Source organism: Dysidea avara, chromosome 5 (genome assembly GCF_963678975.1).
Source record: "Dysidea avara chromosome 5, odDysAvar1.4, whole genome shotgun sequence".
Classification (NCBI taxonomy): Eukaryota; Metazoa; Porifera; class Demospongiae; order Dictyoceratida; family Dysideidae; genus Dysidea; species Dysidea avara.
The window spans coordinates 409,529-428,365 of NC_089276.1; the positions used below are offsets into that span (position 1 = coordinate 409,529).

The following is an 18,837-nucleotide window of genomic DNA, read 5'->3' on the forward strand; positions in this document are numbered from 1 at the left end:
GCCTTAACTGTTTACGCGCAGATGTGAGTCGAACTGGACCACCTCAGGTAGGTAGCCCCATTCGAATTGCATGGCTCGATTTGGTGTGTGTTTACACTGAGCGTTAACTGCCCCGGATCAAATTACGCCACAATAGCCTCGAATTCTGTGTCTAGTGTAAACGGGCTGTTGCCTATATTATATTTATAGATATAGAATCCCCATAATTCTTGGGAATGAAAATTGTAATGAAATAGCCAAGCAACCATAAATCCACCAAAAAATTATGTCCCTTGAAAAGTACTATATATACGGTAGTACAATTCTCTAATAAAACAGTCAACATACTTCTTGACAATATATGGTGTGTGAAACTGGTGACCCTTGAAGTGACCTTATTATACACTTGTAGAGTTGCTACCGGAGACACAGTTCAACATTGACCTGATAGTACAGACCATCAGAAGTAGTTGCTCCACTCCACAAACACAACAACAAGCCATGATGTTATTAAGTGTTGCTGCATCTATCTATCCTGTAAGTGTACCACACCTCCTGTTACTATAGTTACGATGTTGTGGGTGTGGTCAGGTACGGATATTGCACAATATCATGTCAATATTCACCTTCATGGGGACTTACCTCAGTCGTCATGACGACCAATACTCATTTGAAGTCATATTAAAGGCCATGGATAATCTACTTCCAGTTCTGGTGAAGGTGGGCTAGAATTAGAATATTTTAACTTGTTGCTATTGGTAACCAGTCAGGAGCTGATATGATGGTGTCAGCTGGCCGCACCCCCAAGAAATCCACCAATCAGAATGCTACAGTGGAGATCATCAGAGTATTCTGTGATGCTATTGGTCATATTCCTAATCATCGTCAATTAATTGTGTTTCATCGTCTGGTGGACATCTTGGGATCATGTGATCACCTGCATGTGACCATCATGATGTTGCTAGGGAAACTGGTAGAACGTGATGACAGCAATGATGATGGTGGAGATCATGTGAGCATTTTGTGTGTGTATAATAGTAGTGAAATATACTGTCTCAAGTTTGGTTGATGTTATCCTTGTTGTGCCTTGTAGGAATAATAGCCCATACATAAGTTACAAACATTTACTGTATAGGGGAAAAGTTTAGATGGGTGAAACTTTAGCGGTAAACTTATCTGTGGCTGAACTTTTGCAGTGAACAAAAGTATGGCGGTGTCTTCTCTAAGTGCTTAGTTGTGTGCTGAGCAAGGCACTTACGTCCACATTACTGGAGTGGGCATGACTCATGACAATTATGACACGTGTATATACCAGACAATCAATTAGAGTAGGCGTGGCTCCACGTAGGCATACACTCAATCATGGACATGGCTTTGTTCATGCCTTCAGACTACTGCTGCAACACACCTTACAGATAAATGGGTGTGGCTCCACATATGTCTAACACAATTCCGATGAGTGGGCATGGCTCATGAAAGAAGCTGAACTACTGCAGGACTTCCACCTTGTTAAGTAATTTATATCACATGTCAGTCACAAGTAGTTAACAGTAACATTGACAGGGAAATTTCACGGTTTTGCAAACGTTTTTCCCATTGAAACATTCTCCCCTATATGGTACATCACCACTTGTAACATAAATTACCCAGAATTTATTACAAGAGTAATACTCTAATAGAACTCTCCTTTCCTGTAGTCTTTTCAATGGTAGCACACTTGACATGAATTGTTACTATAGCAACAGAAGAAGCTGATCGTGGAGTTGTGTAAGGAACTCAATGCCAAGTTTCCAATGACAACCCAGGTTAGTGTAACCATGACAGCATTATTATAGTCACCACTTAATACAGGTTTCATCACTACACAAACTGGTTGAGCAGGTCTCCCATCTCCCTGATACCCGTCCAACAAGATCAGGTGGTATATGGGGTGTGGTGTAGTATGTGATGACATGTAATTGTTGTTAGGGTCGTCATCAAGGAAGGTTGCCATGACAACAGGAGGACCAATCTTCAACACCCACACACATACTACGAAACAAATACAACAGTTCAAATTGATCAACTTGTCCATGTCGTCACGGATATTAACTAGTGATCACTTTATCAACCAGGTAAGTTAACAGCTGGATTGTGAGGTGATAGTCCCTATGAGCCCCAACTGCCTCAGGAAATGTGATAATAGTGTTCTAATTAGTGAACACCATTTGTTTATGTTGAAATGCTCTAATAGAACAGACATTGTCCACTGTATTATTAGTGTTTATTTATTTTAAATAGTTCATGTCCTTATTTGTTCTGTCCCTATAAATGTGTCGACTATTTTGATTGGCTCTGCTTAAATGTGTTGTCCTTTATAAATAATTTGTAATTAATAGTTCATGGTGAACAGATTGAGCCAACGTCAGTTAATTGTGATATATGATGGATGAGTGTTTTACAGGTTTTTGCTATTGACTTCGTCACCTTTGCTATTGACTTTGTCCCGTTTGCAGTAGAGTTTGTCATTTTTGCAGTAGAATTTGTCCCATTTGCAATTGAATTCGTTGCTTTTGCATTAGAATTCGTCACATTTGCACAAGAATTCCTCCGTAACAAGATTGGCAGTTGCAGCAACAAGATGTAGCAGCTGCTCCATGATCTTGTTGAAGTACAACTGTTGTAAACAACTCTTTATAAGGTAATAATTCTGCTACAACTTCTTTAACAGCATTTGCAATTACGCTTCACCATTGGCGATGGGTGTGGTCACTCACGGGCGAACAAGCCAATTAACTCGAATGGCTTCGCATATAACCAGCTCTCGTTACCTTGTAGTGTCTCAAGTGGTATTCAGTGACGTAGCCAGATCTGGGCAAGCCAGGGCATTACCCGGGCATCAAATCACTGCCCTACCATCAGCTACCCAGAGTAAATAAGGAGGTGGGCTGAATCACAGATGAACAATCACTTAATTAGAACAGCTAACACAACTTACTGTGTGTCCACTTCGCTAATACTTTCTTTCTGGCTGCCCAGCAGTAACCAGGTTTCCCCTGGGGTTTTACTGTAAGTTATTTGATTGTGGTATTAATGGCTAATGAAAGCAATGAATAGAATTGAGATCACATGATTAAAATGCGGTCAGCATCGTGACAAAGGACTAAAGTTTTCTATACAGATAGGGACAGTGTGTCTTAGTGTTTGTGGTGAAGTGTGGATTGTGATGAAAACCTTGACGAAAACTCAAATTGATGCGAAGCTGTGAAATGTGGGAACCCGTTCAAGCTGTGTGTATGGATTGGGGCTTAGACTGATAGTTCAGATGGTATGGAGTACTTGTTTATAATCAGAATTTCTTTTTCCTGTATGTAGACTCAGTTTAAAGTCATCATGTGATGTGGGTAGTCTACTATAAGCGCTCCGTGTTTTCATTCAAATTCCCTGCTAGTCTGGTATTAAGACACCGCTGTATGTATGTGATAAGAAGACAATAGCTAGCTAGCAGTCGCAATTAGTAAGGTTACTATCTTCCATACAGTTAGTATACACGTAGATAGTGATGCACAACACATTTTAAAATGTCTTGATGTCCATATGAAGATGTGTATGTCTGTTGCACAGAGTTGAATAGTTTGCCCTCCCAGTGCCCGGGCATGGCAAAAAGTCTGGCTACGCCACTGGTGGTATTCTCTATAGCGAAAATGATCCACATTGCTGGTTTGTGGCAGTCAGTGTAATTATGACAAATTCTAATGCAAAAGTGACTAATTCATTTGTAAAAATGGCAAATTCAATTGCAAGCGGGATGAATTCTACTGCAAAAGTGACAAACTATACTGCAAACGGGACAAAGGTGACAAATTCAATTGCAAACACCTGTAAAAGCTTTGCTGCTCTGTCGATATTCTGATTGTTGGTCTAAAGGAGAAAGTGGACTTTATAGACCGTATTCCAAATGATGTCGCACGAATTTTCTATTTGAGGGACTCTTATATTTTCGAGTATTTTGACCAATGGTGATCGAGATTTCGAAGGTTGACATTGAGGCTCACAAACAAGATATCGAGGCGAAACTACCAGGTTTGGTTATTACAGCAAAGAAACAACAGTATTTCTTCTAAACTTTGAAAACCAGCTGAAAAATTCTAACCCAGCTTTAGAGAATAGATTTTTTACTCTTATAACTGTACCTGTTAGTTTTAGGTCAACATCTTCCAGGATTGAATAGTGATTTGAACCTTTTAAAGCCCCATTGGAACTCTTACTCGAAATTGTTAGAATACCCCCAAACAGCCACAGCCATTTTATGACGTCATTTGGAATACGGTTTATTGAAAGTCTACTGTGTTACCATGGTTACTGTTCTTGTGACAACAGGTGACAGATGATTTACCACCAGAACAAGAAGGATTGTTCCTAAGGTAACCATGTAGTTATAGTATACTAGAATATCCTGAGTTATCCTATAGATTACTACAATCAGTGATATCCTATATTATCACTATATATGCTAATGAGACTAGCGGAAAATATTGGGATCATGTGATCAAGAAGTGTTACAGCCTGGTGGACAATGTGAGTGGTTGCTAGGGTATATGGCTATGTTACTAAGGGGTGTGGTTACAGGTGACACACCTCTTGCCAATAAAGTCATACACACAAGTAATGTCACAGCTGATCACAGATGGTCGTGATGATATCCAGAAGAGTAGCATCGATATCATCCAACATCACTTCACATCGTCACGACGATACTTTGCCACTGACAAAGTATGTGGTTACCATGGTAACAGTGTGTTTGTGGGTTGACTATTTATCCTATTGTATTGTACTGTTTTGTACAAATTAACAGTTCTACAGTACTCTTCCTTCATCAAGGACTCTTGTATCTTCACCTGTGGCCTGTGTGTGCTGTTGCACTGTCAGTTTCAACAATGGCAACAAAAGAATTAGGACCAGAACATTCTGTGCCAGCTTAACTATCCCTTTCTCTTCTGTGCCATACATAGCACCATTGTATGGTAGCTGGTAAACATCTTGACACCATTATAATTTTTAGATTATGTAACAAATCCATTGACCCTTGGTACTAATTCTGTACAATGAAATATATGGAAGTTATGGTCATTGGAAGTTTTGAAAATATACTCTCATTGGAAAACACACTCATTTGCAAGCAAACCCATTGCTATGCAGAAAGAACCTTTGCATCATCCCATCCCATCCATTTGCCCATACTACATCTCCACATGCTACATTCTCTAAATGCTGTTCATATGTATGTATCCCTCCCTCCCCCACATGTTGTTCACACATGCACACAGTGACACTAATATCCCACTTCTCCCCCCTCTAGGTTACACACTTAGTGACACTAATACCCCACTCCTCCCCCCTCTAGGTTACACACACAGTGACACTCATATCCCACTCCTCCCCCCTCTAGGTTACATACACAGTGACACTAATACCCCCACCCCTCCCCCCTCTAGGTTACACACACACAGTGACACTATTACCCCACTCCTCCCCCCTCTATGTTACACACACAGTGACACTAATACCCCACTCCTCCCCCCTCTAGGTTACACACACAGTGACACTAATACCCCACTCCTCCCCCCTCTAGGTTACACACACAGTGACACTAATACCCCACTCCTCCCCCCTCTAGGTTATACACACAGTGACACTAATACCCCCACTCCCCCCCCTCTAGGTTACACACACAGTGACACTAATACCCCACTCCTCCCCCCCTCTAGGTTACACACACAGTGACACTACTACCACTATTGGACACACTAATACAACGCAAAGCTACTCCATCTAGCAACAAGGTGTCTGCCATTTTGTTGATCAGTGTGATTGTACACTCTATTGGCACTGGTTACCATGACAGCATCATCAAGGTTAGTAATGTAATTAGTGCTAGCTATCATTGTGATAAATTAATTGACCATATTTGGAAGAAACTTCTGGTGAAAATGCTTTGAAAAATAATTAATGAAAAGTCAATGTTTATTTTCATTGAGTTTTCATATGATAATATCCTTGATAATGTGATTCACTACATTATCATGATCACTGATGAAGGTTCACTACATTATCATGATCACTGATGAAGGTTCACTACATTATCATGATCACTGATGAAGGTTCACTACATTATCATGATCACTGATGAAGGTTCACTACATTATCATGATCACTGATGAAGGTTCACTACATTATCATGATCACTGATGAAGGTTCACTACATTATCATGATCACTGATGAAGGTTCACTACATTATCATGATCACTGATGAAGGTTCACTACATTATCATGATCACTGATGAAGGTTCACTACATTATCATGATCACTGATGAAGGCTGCTTCACAAAGTCTTTAGTTGGTCTAGCTCCAGTGGTGTGTGGCCAAACACAGGAGCCATTGATTGACTGTTATTACTGGAGAGGTACATGGTCAAAAGAATTGTCATCTGCGACTACTCTAGCTGAAATACGAGAAGCCAAAGTAGTATTGTTTCCAATTACAACCACTGGTGATTATTTCATCATCACTGGCTAATAACAACTAATGAGGCTAGACCAGCAGTATAGTTCCTGGGATCAACATTATCCCTATTGTTGTATTCTCTCCCTACCTCAGCTTATAAAGCTTTTCGCTGTATTGTTTCTCTGATCATGTGTTACTGCACATTATTGGGAATAATATCATACAGTACGATATACTACACATTTAAGCCTTCAGATCAACCCTAAATGCTTTCAACAAGTTGCTATGAAATTTTTTTAGAATTATTAAACACAATATTTTCTACTGAACGACTGACTGACTGACTGATGCCTTCAGACAAGCAAAACTCGATACAGCTAAAGCTACAAGTTTGATTTTTTCACTGTTCAGCCAGACACATGCCTTTTGGCATACTGTACTACGTACAGTGCATTCTTCATGGACTTGCCATTGTGTGCCATTGATCTTAGCTGACAGTGAAAAATGCTGATTTGGTGATGGCTTCCCTTCATAATGGAAATTATCCGTATTTTTCATAGTGGCTACTTTGATTGCAGAGGTGCTTTTCAAACATTTCTTGATTTGTAATGCTGTGTAACGGGTTGAACATAGCTGACAACGAAGCTTAATGGATACTTCACTTTTCAGATGATAATTGATAGCTGGGGCACGTGGCACCATTTCTTTCTTTTGATGTGGTATGCGTGGGTTCACCAGTGATAATAATTTTATTTTGCAAAAAAAAGTTAACAAACAAGTACGCAAAAATAGAATTTTCAATTAGAGTAGGGACCATAGCACATTGATAAAAGTACTGAAACAAGTTGGAGTAGTCCATGATAGTAAAACAATAAGAAGTGTTATATCCCTACCGTGCTCAAGATACCATAATGGAAATGCGCAGTAGGGATATAACACTTCTTATTGTTTTACACTTCTCCAGCTTTTTTGAACACCTGTATACTGTACATTAAGGCCTTCATCTAGGATATGACTTCCCTAATGTGATGATGTAATCCCCCAGGTGGTGCCACATCTTCTAAAGTTGATCAAGAGTAGATCATCGTCTAGTCAGGTGGGGATCACATGTCCGATCAGTTGATCATGTGATCCAGTTACAGGTGGTAGAGTGTAGTGTACGTTGTGTTGGTGAAGTTGTGAGGAATCTCGGCGGCCATTTTATCCCATTTCTTCCTGACACTATACCACTACTACTAAATATCGTAGTATGTAATGAGCAGTAAGTGAACACAATGATGTCGTGCATCTTAGAGCACTTACAAACCATCTCATTCCTAGCTCTTACATTGAGCTGAGCCCTCAGGCATTGATGGATGGAATTGTACAAGTTTTTGAAACTTGTACTGCTTGACCCACTATATAATCTTTTCACTAAATTATCTGTAATGAAGCCACACCACACATGTTCTGCTCATTACACATTGCTGTCAATGCTAATAATCTTTGTTGACTGTGAAATTCTATTTCCTTTGAGAAATAAGCCACTTGTTTTTTTAGCTATTTTCTGAGGGCTCAGCTCAACTTCTACATGCTATTATAGCACTATAGAGTCTGGTTGTTAGACACATCTGCTTAATGAAACTTCCCAAGAACTAATATTAACATATATTTTGTTCATGTAATTTAAAAAAAACACCTTGTTGTTATTAAGTGTTTATACTTCACTCTCTTGAGGTGCAGTTAGCACATGTGCCTGTATTGAAGTTTAGTTTCTGTCTTCATGTGGAGCATTAGTTCCATAATAGCATAGTTTATTAGTGGTCATGTACTACATGAAATTTCAAGCCTGCACTACAAACCTCTTCCCTTGTATGCTACACCTCATGTTGGAGCTTCTTGTTCATCCACATGCACTTATCAACCATGATTGAGTACGATAAACTAGTGCACATGATTAACAAATATGCACTTATATAGCACATGTGCTTAACAGCCAGACCCTATGCTATAGTGTTGTACTAATAATACACCTCTAATATTATTCTAATCCAGTTCAGTTGTCATGGCAATGGTGTCAGTACTTTCAGTGATAATTGAGGCGTTACCAAAGTTCCTCAGTCCTTATGTCAGTGACATCATCACTAAGGTAACCGTTGGCATGGTAACCACTGGTGTTGATCATGTGATCCATTGCTAGGTGTGTTGTCATGTAGTAACCGCTGATGACCACACCTCTCAATATATTGTCGAGGAATTGAGGTATCCATGGAGATGAAAATGTTGTGTTTATTTGATAAGTAAAATATGCTCACCTTTGGTATGACCTTATTAGGTATATGCGTACATTAGGCAAGCTATTTTGTATACAAATAACACTTTATCAGTTGACAGGTTTAGACAAGTGACCTTATTGCACAGTGACTCCTTATTACACAGTGACTGCTTATTACACAGTGACTTTCCCAAACTTCTAGCCTACTAGCATAGTACAGTGTGTTTATCCATGACCCTCTCCAGGACACAGCTAGCCACTCTAGTACCATGTCGTATCATGGTCTCCTCACTAATACATGGTTACCATGACATCATCTCCAGTGGTGAGGTGAGTGTCATGTGGTATGGAGTTGTGTTGTCACCGGTTTGTGGTATAGGAATCAATTATGGCCTTCCTGCACATTCTCCATGTCTGCATCGTCAACATGTCAGTGGCAGATGTTGGTTACCATAGCAATGAGCTGACAGACCTGTTCATCAAGTTATTCCACTATCGGTCAGACCAGAATGTAAGTCCATCCTTAAAATATCACTGGAACAAACTCAGCAAAGATGAAGAATGTATATGTGACCGGATCTGCAAGAACCCCATAAGTTAGCGCATATTTCGAATTCTATTTTATTACATTTTCTTTATCCAGATAACGAAAGGAATAGTCAACCAAAGTTTCAGCTCTAGAAGCCTTGAAGTTTCAGCGCTACAAAGTGGCGACAACAGGAAAATTGATTTGTACAGTGACAATATGAAAATAAACTGCAGGTACTTAAACAGTCATAAATTATGAATACAGTCCTCTATATACCAAGACAATATTTACACCATTGGATTCTCCATGAACAGGTGAATCCATTGCTGGGTAAGTTTTGCCTTCCAGGCCCTTCCTACAACCTGGGCGAAGGCGAAAATGTGAGAAAAAACATTAGTAAACTGCTCGCCCAATGCGAGGCAGACTAACACTCATATCTTCCGTCTCCTTGTGAGCACTGACACGAAACAAAGATTTCCAAACTCCTCTTGCTTTGGGGATCACGATGGTACCATCTTCCTTCACTGTGAAACAAGTGCTCAAAAAATTTACGGAATTTTTTTTTCAATTTTGTAAATATTTCACCCATTGCATTTATTACATTATAAGATTAGGCTTGCGCTAACGTATGGGATTCTTGCAGATCCGGTCACATATTACTTTTTTGCTGAGGTCGGCCTAGAACAAAGGCTTCTAGGCTTATTCTAGTTGTAAATTTTACATGTAATATTTGTACCACGGGCATGAGGGCATATATATCAGGCTAAGCCTGAATGTCCCGTTGTACAGCTAATATGTAACACTCCCCATCTGTATAGCAGGCTAATAGCCCATGTCAGGTGATCAATCACTCAAGTGATTATGCACATAAATTTTTATGCAGCAAGGCATGTTTTTATTTCCATACGTTTTATAGCAAAAATAGAATTTGTGAACGACCAGTTTTTGCTCAGTGGGTCACATCTGAGAAACCAGCCTCACTTCTCTGTTACAACAACTTGGCAGTATTAGGTACAAACACCTCCAACAAGTTTCTACTAAATTTTATTTTTCAAGGAAACCAGTCTAAAATATATGAATAGCAGTCATTTATCACCTTATATGGTAATAATTTTCTGGTTTGGATTATGACTAGTGCTGGCTCAGAGTAACAAGTAAACATTAATCTGGTTCATGCTAATCATAATCATGTGATAATCATAATCATGTGATAATCATAATTATAGTGAGTGACATGATGTCATTCCACTCAGCTCTATTATATAGAGAGAGCTGTATCTAATAGAACATACACTAGCTGTAGTAGAGTGTATACCAGTTTTTAGACTACAACAAGTTTGATACTGAAATTTGATTGGTTGAAAACATGGTCTCTAAATCCCGTACATTTCTTGTTTACAAGCAGCTGTCAAGGCACAGCAACAGCAACAATGAGTTGTAGTCCAGTACTTCAAAAAATAGCATGCCTGTAACATTGGCAACGCATGGGCGTTTAAATGGGTAGCAACAGCCACACTGAGGTCCCACCATATAGGGGGTTGTTTCTAGTAATTAGCGATACATTTCTCGTTTACAAGCTCAAGGTACAAGAGTTGTAGTGTAAATAAGTTAGACATCAAAAACCACTGGGTTTAGAAAATCCTCAGCCCCTTAGTAGCGCCTGAACGTTTGTTTTAAAGCCTAAATCCCGTAGAACCCTGGTTCTTGACAATTAACTATTATGTAGAATGCTCTAATAGAGCAGTCATCAAAGGTTAATTGACGTCCTACTATAGTAATTACTAGGCCATAAAATTGCAGAGTTTCTAGGAAGTGTTTGTTGCTAAGTAATCTTCATTGACGGACAACCCAGGTCAAAGGTGACTACCAACAAATGGCTGATGGTATAGTACACACATACAGTATATAGTACTAGTCATACACTACACTATTCTATTGTTAGGTATTAACCACACTCAGTGTAGAGGATCGTAGTGTGGAATGTTTCACTGATCTGGTGATCAAGATGTCTGAAAATGTGTTCAGACCTGTCTTCTTGAAGGTGTGGCTGTAGTGATCATGTGATGTCATGTGATCTGTATTCTAGTTATCAGACTGGGCCATGATGGATGGGGACCGAGCTCACACAATCTCCTTCTACCACTTGGCTGACCAGTAAGTGTTGGTGTTATGGCAACCATTATTGTTGAGGTGGGCAGTGTGACTATGTACTGGAAGAGTTTGATGAAGTGAGAACATTAACATTGACTACTTGATTGTTGAGTGTGTCGGAACTCTTCCAACCTTTGCTTCATCTCAATAAATTGCTTTATGGTCGGTGGGTGTAGATCTGTTTTCATGATTTTCATCAAAACCGATGAAATATGGATTTGTAATTCTTATTGTGTGGTAGAGCATGCCAAACTTTGAACCATAATGTGTATAAACTGTAAGAGTCATAGACCAGCAGGGAAGAAGTTAGAGTCTATTAGTACTTTGAGATTTGAAAGGTTTTATACTGTGATTTTAGATAAGTTTGTTACAAGGTGCCACATTAAGAAACAGTATAGTTAGTTAGTGGATCATGTGATCATCTTGTTACTAGGGTAGCTGGTAAACTAAAGGGATTGTTCCTGTTGTTTGCGGGTCACATGATCCCAAGTAGTGTGGAAGTGTTGAAGGGGATCACTGGTGAGTTGGGATCACATGATCTCATTGTGTGATCACATGATCCCCCACTCCAGATGAAGACCACCAACTACAAGTCTACTTGTTATCTTGCCTGACTAAATGTTTCCATTACGACACTACCGGTACCTTCCTGACTGGTAACAGGTTTACAGCCTTATTGGAACCACTGGTCAATCAGGTATTGTTGTGTTGTCAACGTGTTGCTAGAGAGTGTGTGTAATATTGGGGAAGCACTATTCTCTGGACTGGACTGGACTGGAATCCTGTTCAACAAGATTTTTTTTACATTGGTACCATGTTTTAATGAGTTAATTAATGCCTCAGGGAGATAAAGACAGAAATGATCAAATTTCTGGACAAGAATGGCCATAAAGGTCACCAAAGGTCAAATGTGTGATAGCACTATATCAAAAAATACATATCATAAGGAGTACTACTTGTGTAGAAAGTTTCATGCTTTTATGAAAAAGTGCACAATTTGGCTAATTTTGGGGGCTACACAGCTATACTAATACAGTACAGATGATTCTATGAGTACAGTAATCTCCACTTTATGTGATTGTTTTATTAGAGTTTATTTTATCGTTTATAAAGCTTTATAGCACAAGTGCTGAAGGTCTGTAAGACACCTGGTCCTACAGCCTGTTTAAAGATGTTGGAGAAAGGAGGGAAAAATCCATATATATATATATACATATTTGTATGTAATACAGTGGAACCTGTCTATAATGGTCACCTTGGGACCAGATATATCTGGCCTTTATATACAGGTGGCTGTTATAGAGAAAACCTGTATAAGGTGGTCAGCAGCATTTTAGTGGCTATGGCCGTTATAAATGAGCGATTATTATTAAGAGGCTCGCGCCAACCGCAATGCAGTAATATTTTTAGTACAGAAAAACATATCTTAGTAAACATATCTCCGTATATCCCCAGGACTTGTCCGTTCATATCAACAAACATAGGAGCAACGTTACTTGCTGCCACCCATCATCAAAGTCACAAGTTATGGTTATAAAATGAATCCAGTGGTTGGACTCTTACTGGCTGGGGTGATTGATCGCCTAGCGCGACAAAGGCTATTAGCCTGAGTCGTCTAGGTGATTAGTCATGCTAGCGTGACGTCGGGCTGCCCGTAATCGTGACACAGTAATGTGTCACATGACTTCCCAGGTGAGTGTATATATACACTCACCTCAGGTAGGTATATATATACTCTCCTGTGGGCTGGGATGTATATGCCCTATATGCAACCAATGGCGCCTTTGAAGTTTCACGTGATCATGGTATATATATATATATATATATATATATATATATCATACAGTATCATACTATATAGTAGGGACCACCAAGGTGTGGGCGTGGCCTATGAAAAAGCATCGCCTAAAAACCAGCCTCACTTTTCCCTGACAATGATGAAGCAGTATTGGTTAAGCCCAAACAAACTTTCAGATCAACCCAAAATGCTTTCAACAAGTTGCTATGGAATTTTTAAAACAATTTATTTTCTACTGACTGAGGAATTGACTGAATGATGCCTTCAGACAAGAGTAACTCGATAACGGCTAAGGCAACGGGCTTGATTTTTTCACTGTTTGACATTGCTTCGGCCTGAGAGGTGCCTTTTGGCATACTGCAGTACATACAATGTATTCTTCATGGACTTACCAGTGTCCCCATTCATCTTTGCTGACAGCGAAAAGTGTCAATTTGGCGGTAGCACATGATGGTTTCCCTTCGTAATGTAAATTGTCCGTATTTTTCATAGTGACTACCAGTGTTGGGAGTAACGCGTTACGTAATATTATTACTTTTGTGGTAACTAAGTAATATAACGAAATACGCTATAAAATCAGGTAATATAACTCAAATTACTTTACTTACAAATGTAACGCGTTACCTAAGTAATATAGTTACTGTAACGAGTCTAATATTACGTAATATTATTACTACAAGTAACAAAGTTACTAATCTCATTAGTAATCCTCTGAGTAATGCCTAGCCACAACGAAGTAATGAAGCCTACTGAATGAAGCTTATTCACCAGTTTCTTACTTATAACCAAGATTTGCACATTGTCCAACAACGCAATCATGTCACGTGATAAAGTGGTAGTTTCACACGTGACAGCTTAAGGCTGTGGACACAAAGTAATATAATATGTAATATTATTATAGTTACTTTATTTTATGGGTAATATGTAACTGTAACTAAATAGTTCAGTTGTAAGTAATATGTAATATGTAACTAGTTACTTTTACAGAGTAACTGTCCCTACACTGGTGGCTACTTTGATTGTAAAGGTGCTTTTCAAACAGTTCTTGATTTGTAATGCTATGTAATGGGCTGAACATAGCTGACAGTGAAGCATAATGGATGCCTCACTTTTCAAATGATAATTAATTGCTGGGGCAGGTGGCGCCATTTCTTTCTTTTGATGTGGTATGTGTGGGTTACCAGTCACAATAATTTTATTGTACAAAAAAACTTACCGTAAGTTCTCTAAAAATTCGGCCCCTGTATTTATTCGGCACCCGTATTCTAACAGTGAAATAATTTCCTCTAATAAAAAAATCGGCACGTTTGCTATTTTTTGCGATGGATGCTGATAGTCGGAGTTGTCTAGCCTTAAGATCGACGATACCAATTATACTGTGACGAGTGGTCGATCAACTAAAATTAGTGGTGATTACTATCTAATTATAGGCCGAAATTCGGCGAGACGAAAATTATTGATTTAAAAATATGCCGAATTTTTAGAGGACTTACGGTAACAAACAAGTACACAAAAAAAAAGAATTTTCAGCTAGAGTAGGGACCATAGCACATCGATAAAAAGTAGTGGTAGCAAAGGGGTCTTGATGACTTGAGTCGGCCACATAGCTCTAAACAATAAACTACTCTAAAAACAATCACAAAGAGTGGAGGAGATTACAGTACCTGTAGAAATCACTCACACCAATGTTTCACTACATCAACATAGCAACATGCTTATACAATTCATGAATAGTACTGATGGTGGTAGATTCTCTCTACTCAGTAACTTTATGTACTGGCAAAATTCTGGTCGTTCAATTAGAGTGTTTCACTAGCGTGGTATGATGAACGTGGGAGAATGTTGTACAGATTGAAATAGGTTCCAGTCCAGTCCAGATAATAATGCTTTCCATAACATTGCCAGTATTTGCAATTTGTCTGAACATGGAAATAACTGTTCTATTTTTCAAGTACAGGTGTATGTTCTATTAGAGTATCTCAACAGAGCTCTGTATATAAAAGTGTGGGCTATCCAAATGATATTCTAAACATTTATCATTACCTTACACACTGTTTAGTTCTGATATACAACAAAGTGTGAAATAACTCTTGAGTCATTAACTAGTTGTCCAGAGGTGATAGGTGATGTTGTTTGCTCGGACATAACTGGATAATAACTAGTGTGGACTGGCTAGGGTAGACTGGCTCGTGTTGAGTTGATGTGCATGTGTAATGTGTTCCTAAATGCAATCCTCACTGTTGCACTATAAATGTTTACTTTAGTAGGAAAATTTTAGAACTACAACTGTCTTTAGTTGAGGGTAGACATTTTGTCTGTCTTTATTTTATCTGGAAGTGCCCTCCATTATCTCATTGTTATTCCACACACTGGTAGAGCTATTACATCATATGACATCACTACTGGTAGAGTTATTACATCATATGACATCACTACAGGTAGGTCACATGACCAGTGATGAGATCCTTCGTGATCACCTGATCCCATGTCTGGTGGAGTTTGCTACATCAGCTAATGATGATCAGTGGAAGAGACTTAATCAACAATTACTAATATACTCCAAAGATGGTGACCCTAAGGTAGTGTTGAACGGTAGTACAGTGGGACCTTGATTATCCAAACAGTATTCTATTATCTAGAGTATTCTATTATCTAGAGTATTTTGTGTATGTTCTATTAGAGTATTTGAACAAGCTCTGTATATTATAATGTATGGGCTTCATATATCCTAACTAATTCACTTATCTGAACACTTTGTGATTGAACTGGCACACAGGTGTTCATACAATGGAGTACTGTATAACAACATGACAGTGTTGGTTGAGCTTAACCAAGCCCAAAAATGCCTTCAGAACAATCCCAAATCTTTCCAACAAGTTTCTATGGAATTTTAAAATTTCACTGAATTTTCTGCTGACTAACTAACTGATGCCTTCGGACAAGCATAACTTGACAATGCATAAGTCTATTAGCTTGATTTCTTCACTGTTCAATGTCACTTTGTCGTGAGACATGCCTTTTAGCCAACTCCAATACATAGAATATACACGTATCATGGGCTTCCTTGTCCTCCATTGTGTCCCAGTTCTTTTCGCTGACAATGCAAGGAGTCAATTCTCGGTGGCACAATATGGCTTCCCTGTGGCTGTGGTGGTAGTTATTACGCTTATTACCATATTTTCTGTGGTGATTGCAGAGACACTTCTACTGTTCTTCATTTGTATCACTGTGTAACAGGTGGAACATAGCTGAAGATGAAGTGTAATGACCTCTTCACTTTACAGTAATTGATTGTTGGGACGTTCATTCAGATGCAAATTTAATTTTATGGCATGCCTGTCTGGCATCACTGTGGTATGTGCTGGTTCATTAGTCATAGTAAAATAGTAAACAAACAAGTAGAGAGAAAAATTAGGAATTTAAGTTGGATTAGGGATCAAAGAAAAAAAGTAGTGAAACAAGAGAGGTTGTCTGTACCTGCAGATATACTAGTGGACATTTAATCCCTACTTCAGTCTAACCATGACTGGATTTGGTATTAAATGTCCATTGGTATATCTGCAGTGTCAATAACACTGCTCAAAAGGTATTAGCAAGCACGCATAAGGCTTCGCCATTGTGTACTGATTTCTTAGCTCATAGGATACTGTTGTCATAACTGATCTATTGAGAGCATAACAGACCCTTTTCAGGGTTCTGTCCACACTGGTTGGCAGTGATTCAAAGTGACCAGTATACCTCTAATAACCGACCAGTACCTTCTTAAATTTGACCAGTGCAATTCTTACATACATCACTGATGCACATGTAATAATAATACTCTAATACAACACACTAATACAACACACTAATACAACACACTAATACGACACACTAATGCAACACACTAATACGACACACTAATGCAACACACTAATACAACACACTAATACAACACACTAATACAACACACTAATACAACACACTAATGCAACACACTAATACGACACACTAATGCAACACACTAATACAACACACTAATACAACACACTAATACAACACACTAATACAACACACTAATACAACACACTAATACGACACACTAATACAACACACTAATACAACACACTAATACAACACACTAATACAACACACTAATACAACACACTAATACAACACACTAATACAACACACTAATACAACACACTAATACGACACACTAATACGACACACTAATACAACACACTAATACAACACACTAATACAACACACTAATACAACACACTAATACAACACACTAATACAACACACTAATACGACACACTAATACAACACACTAATACAACACACTAATACGACACACTAATACAACACACTAATACGACATACTAATACGACACACTAATACGACACACTAATACGACACACTAATACAACATACTAATACAACACACTAATACAACACACAGTATATCAGTTCATGTTCACTCTGTATCATCTCTAATCAATAAGCCCCTGTACTGAAATAGTGGTCTGGTGATGTGATACTATGAACTCTAGCTTATAGAACCTAGATGTTTAGAGTGGAAACTTTTAAATTTGTAATGAGATTTTACAATTCACTTGTAGTATTAGTTGGTCTAAATGTTTTCATGGAGAATTTTTTTACTACCAGTTCAATACCCTGGCATGATATTATTGCAGAACCTATTGGTATGGCTGTATGTATTATTTGTACAGGTGAGGATGGCAGTACTACACGTACTAAATGGCATGTACACCAAATTGGGGGAGAGACTACTAGTTCTGTTACCAGAGACTATCCCCTTCTTAGCTGAACTATTAGAAGGTACTATATACACAACATAACCACTTGACTAATACATGTTGTTCTATTAGATGAGGAACCTCAAATAGAGAAGTTGTGTCAACAATTCATCAAAACTATTGAACAATTATTAGGAGAATCCATCCAGCAATATTTCTAAACGTTGTTCTGTGTCTGAATGACTATCACATCTTACTATTGGAGTATATGTCATACAGTGCATGACTGCATGGGTATCAGTGGTTGTTTGAATAGCTATTATACTCTATTGGTTGAATTCTATTTAGCCATGTATACCATAATGACAGCCCTTAACCAAATTGTTGGTATCAACTTCACACCATTTACTCCATTTTATTTGAGTCTTGGTTTACTGTGTTTGCTCAGTAAGTGTTGATTCCAATCTTCTGTAGAGCCATGTGATCCAGCACCGTCCCTTGTTTGTTGTTATATCCATGACTTGTTAAATGTAGCTATACCTTAACTTAATGACTTAACACATTCTAATATTATGTAGTTCTACTAGAGACAACTTGGCTGTGAAGTCTTTTAATTATATATATAGTAGCTAGTGTATAGGTGGATGTGATGAATATAGACAGCCTTCACAGATAATTATCTCAACGAGGACTGTAATAATATCTTGGTATAGTTGGGGGAGAGCCTAGGCTTGTGCCGGCATAATTTTGAGCATAATAGGCTATCAAAAGCATTATGCCAGCATAACAGGACAATTTTCAAGATTTTTAATTGAATGTGCATGCCAAAAATATAGCCAAATCTGAACACATTAAAGCTTAATAATATTGCTATGTTATTTTTATTGTTTCTATT

General features: G+C 38.4%; 1 protein-coding gene across 3 annotated transcripts in view; it reads left to right on the forward strand.

Moving 5' to 3' along the window:
• Window positions 1-18,206, forward strand: part of LOC136255682 (HEAT repeat-containing protein 1-like) — a 47,625-nt gene extending 29,419 nt beyond the window's left edge. The window contains exons 21-43 of one of the 3 annotated variants that reach the window (XM_066048494.1): window positions 392-516; window positions 571-699; window positions 746-991; window positions 1,719-1,784; window positions 1,831-1,900; window positions 1,948-2,093; window positions 4,339-4,382; window positions 4,431-4,536; window positions 4,588-4,731; window positions 5,727-5,873; window positions 7,510-7,560; window positions 7,607-7,725; window positions 8,499-8,592; window positions 8,644-8,705; window positions 8,964-9,048; window positions 9,098-9,229; window positions 11,190-11,288; window positions 11,334-11,401; window positions 11,832-11,917; window positions 11,971-12,095; window positions 15,635-15,775; window positions 17,916-18,024; window positions 18,075-18,206. In XM_066048494.1, the coding sequence (XP_065904566.1) occupies window positions 392-516; window positions 571-699; window positions 746-991; window positions 1,719-1,784; window positions 1,831-1,900; window positions 1,948-2,093; window positions 4,339-4,382; window positions 4,431-4,536; window positions 4,588-4,731; window positions 5,727-5,873; window positions 7,510-7,560; window positions 7,607-7,725; window positions 8,499-8,592; window positions 8,644-8,705; window positions 8,964-9,048; window positions 9,098-9,229; window positions 11,190-11,288; window positions 11,334-11,401; window positions 11,832-11,917; window positions 11,971-12,095; window positions 15,635-15,775; window positions 17,916-18,024; window positions 18,075-18,163 (2,483 nt within the window). In that variant the 3' untranslated portion in view covers window positions 18,164-18,206. The other 2 variants (XM_066048495.1, XM_066048496.1) reach the window with 2 other exon arrangements.
• Window positions 18,207-18,837: the final 631 nt, after the last annotated feature.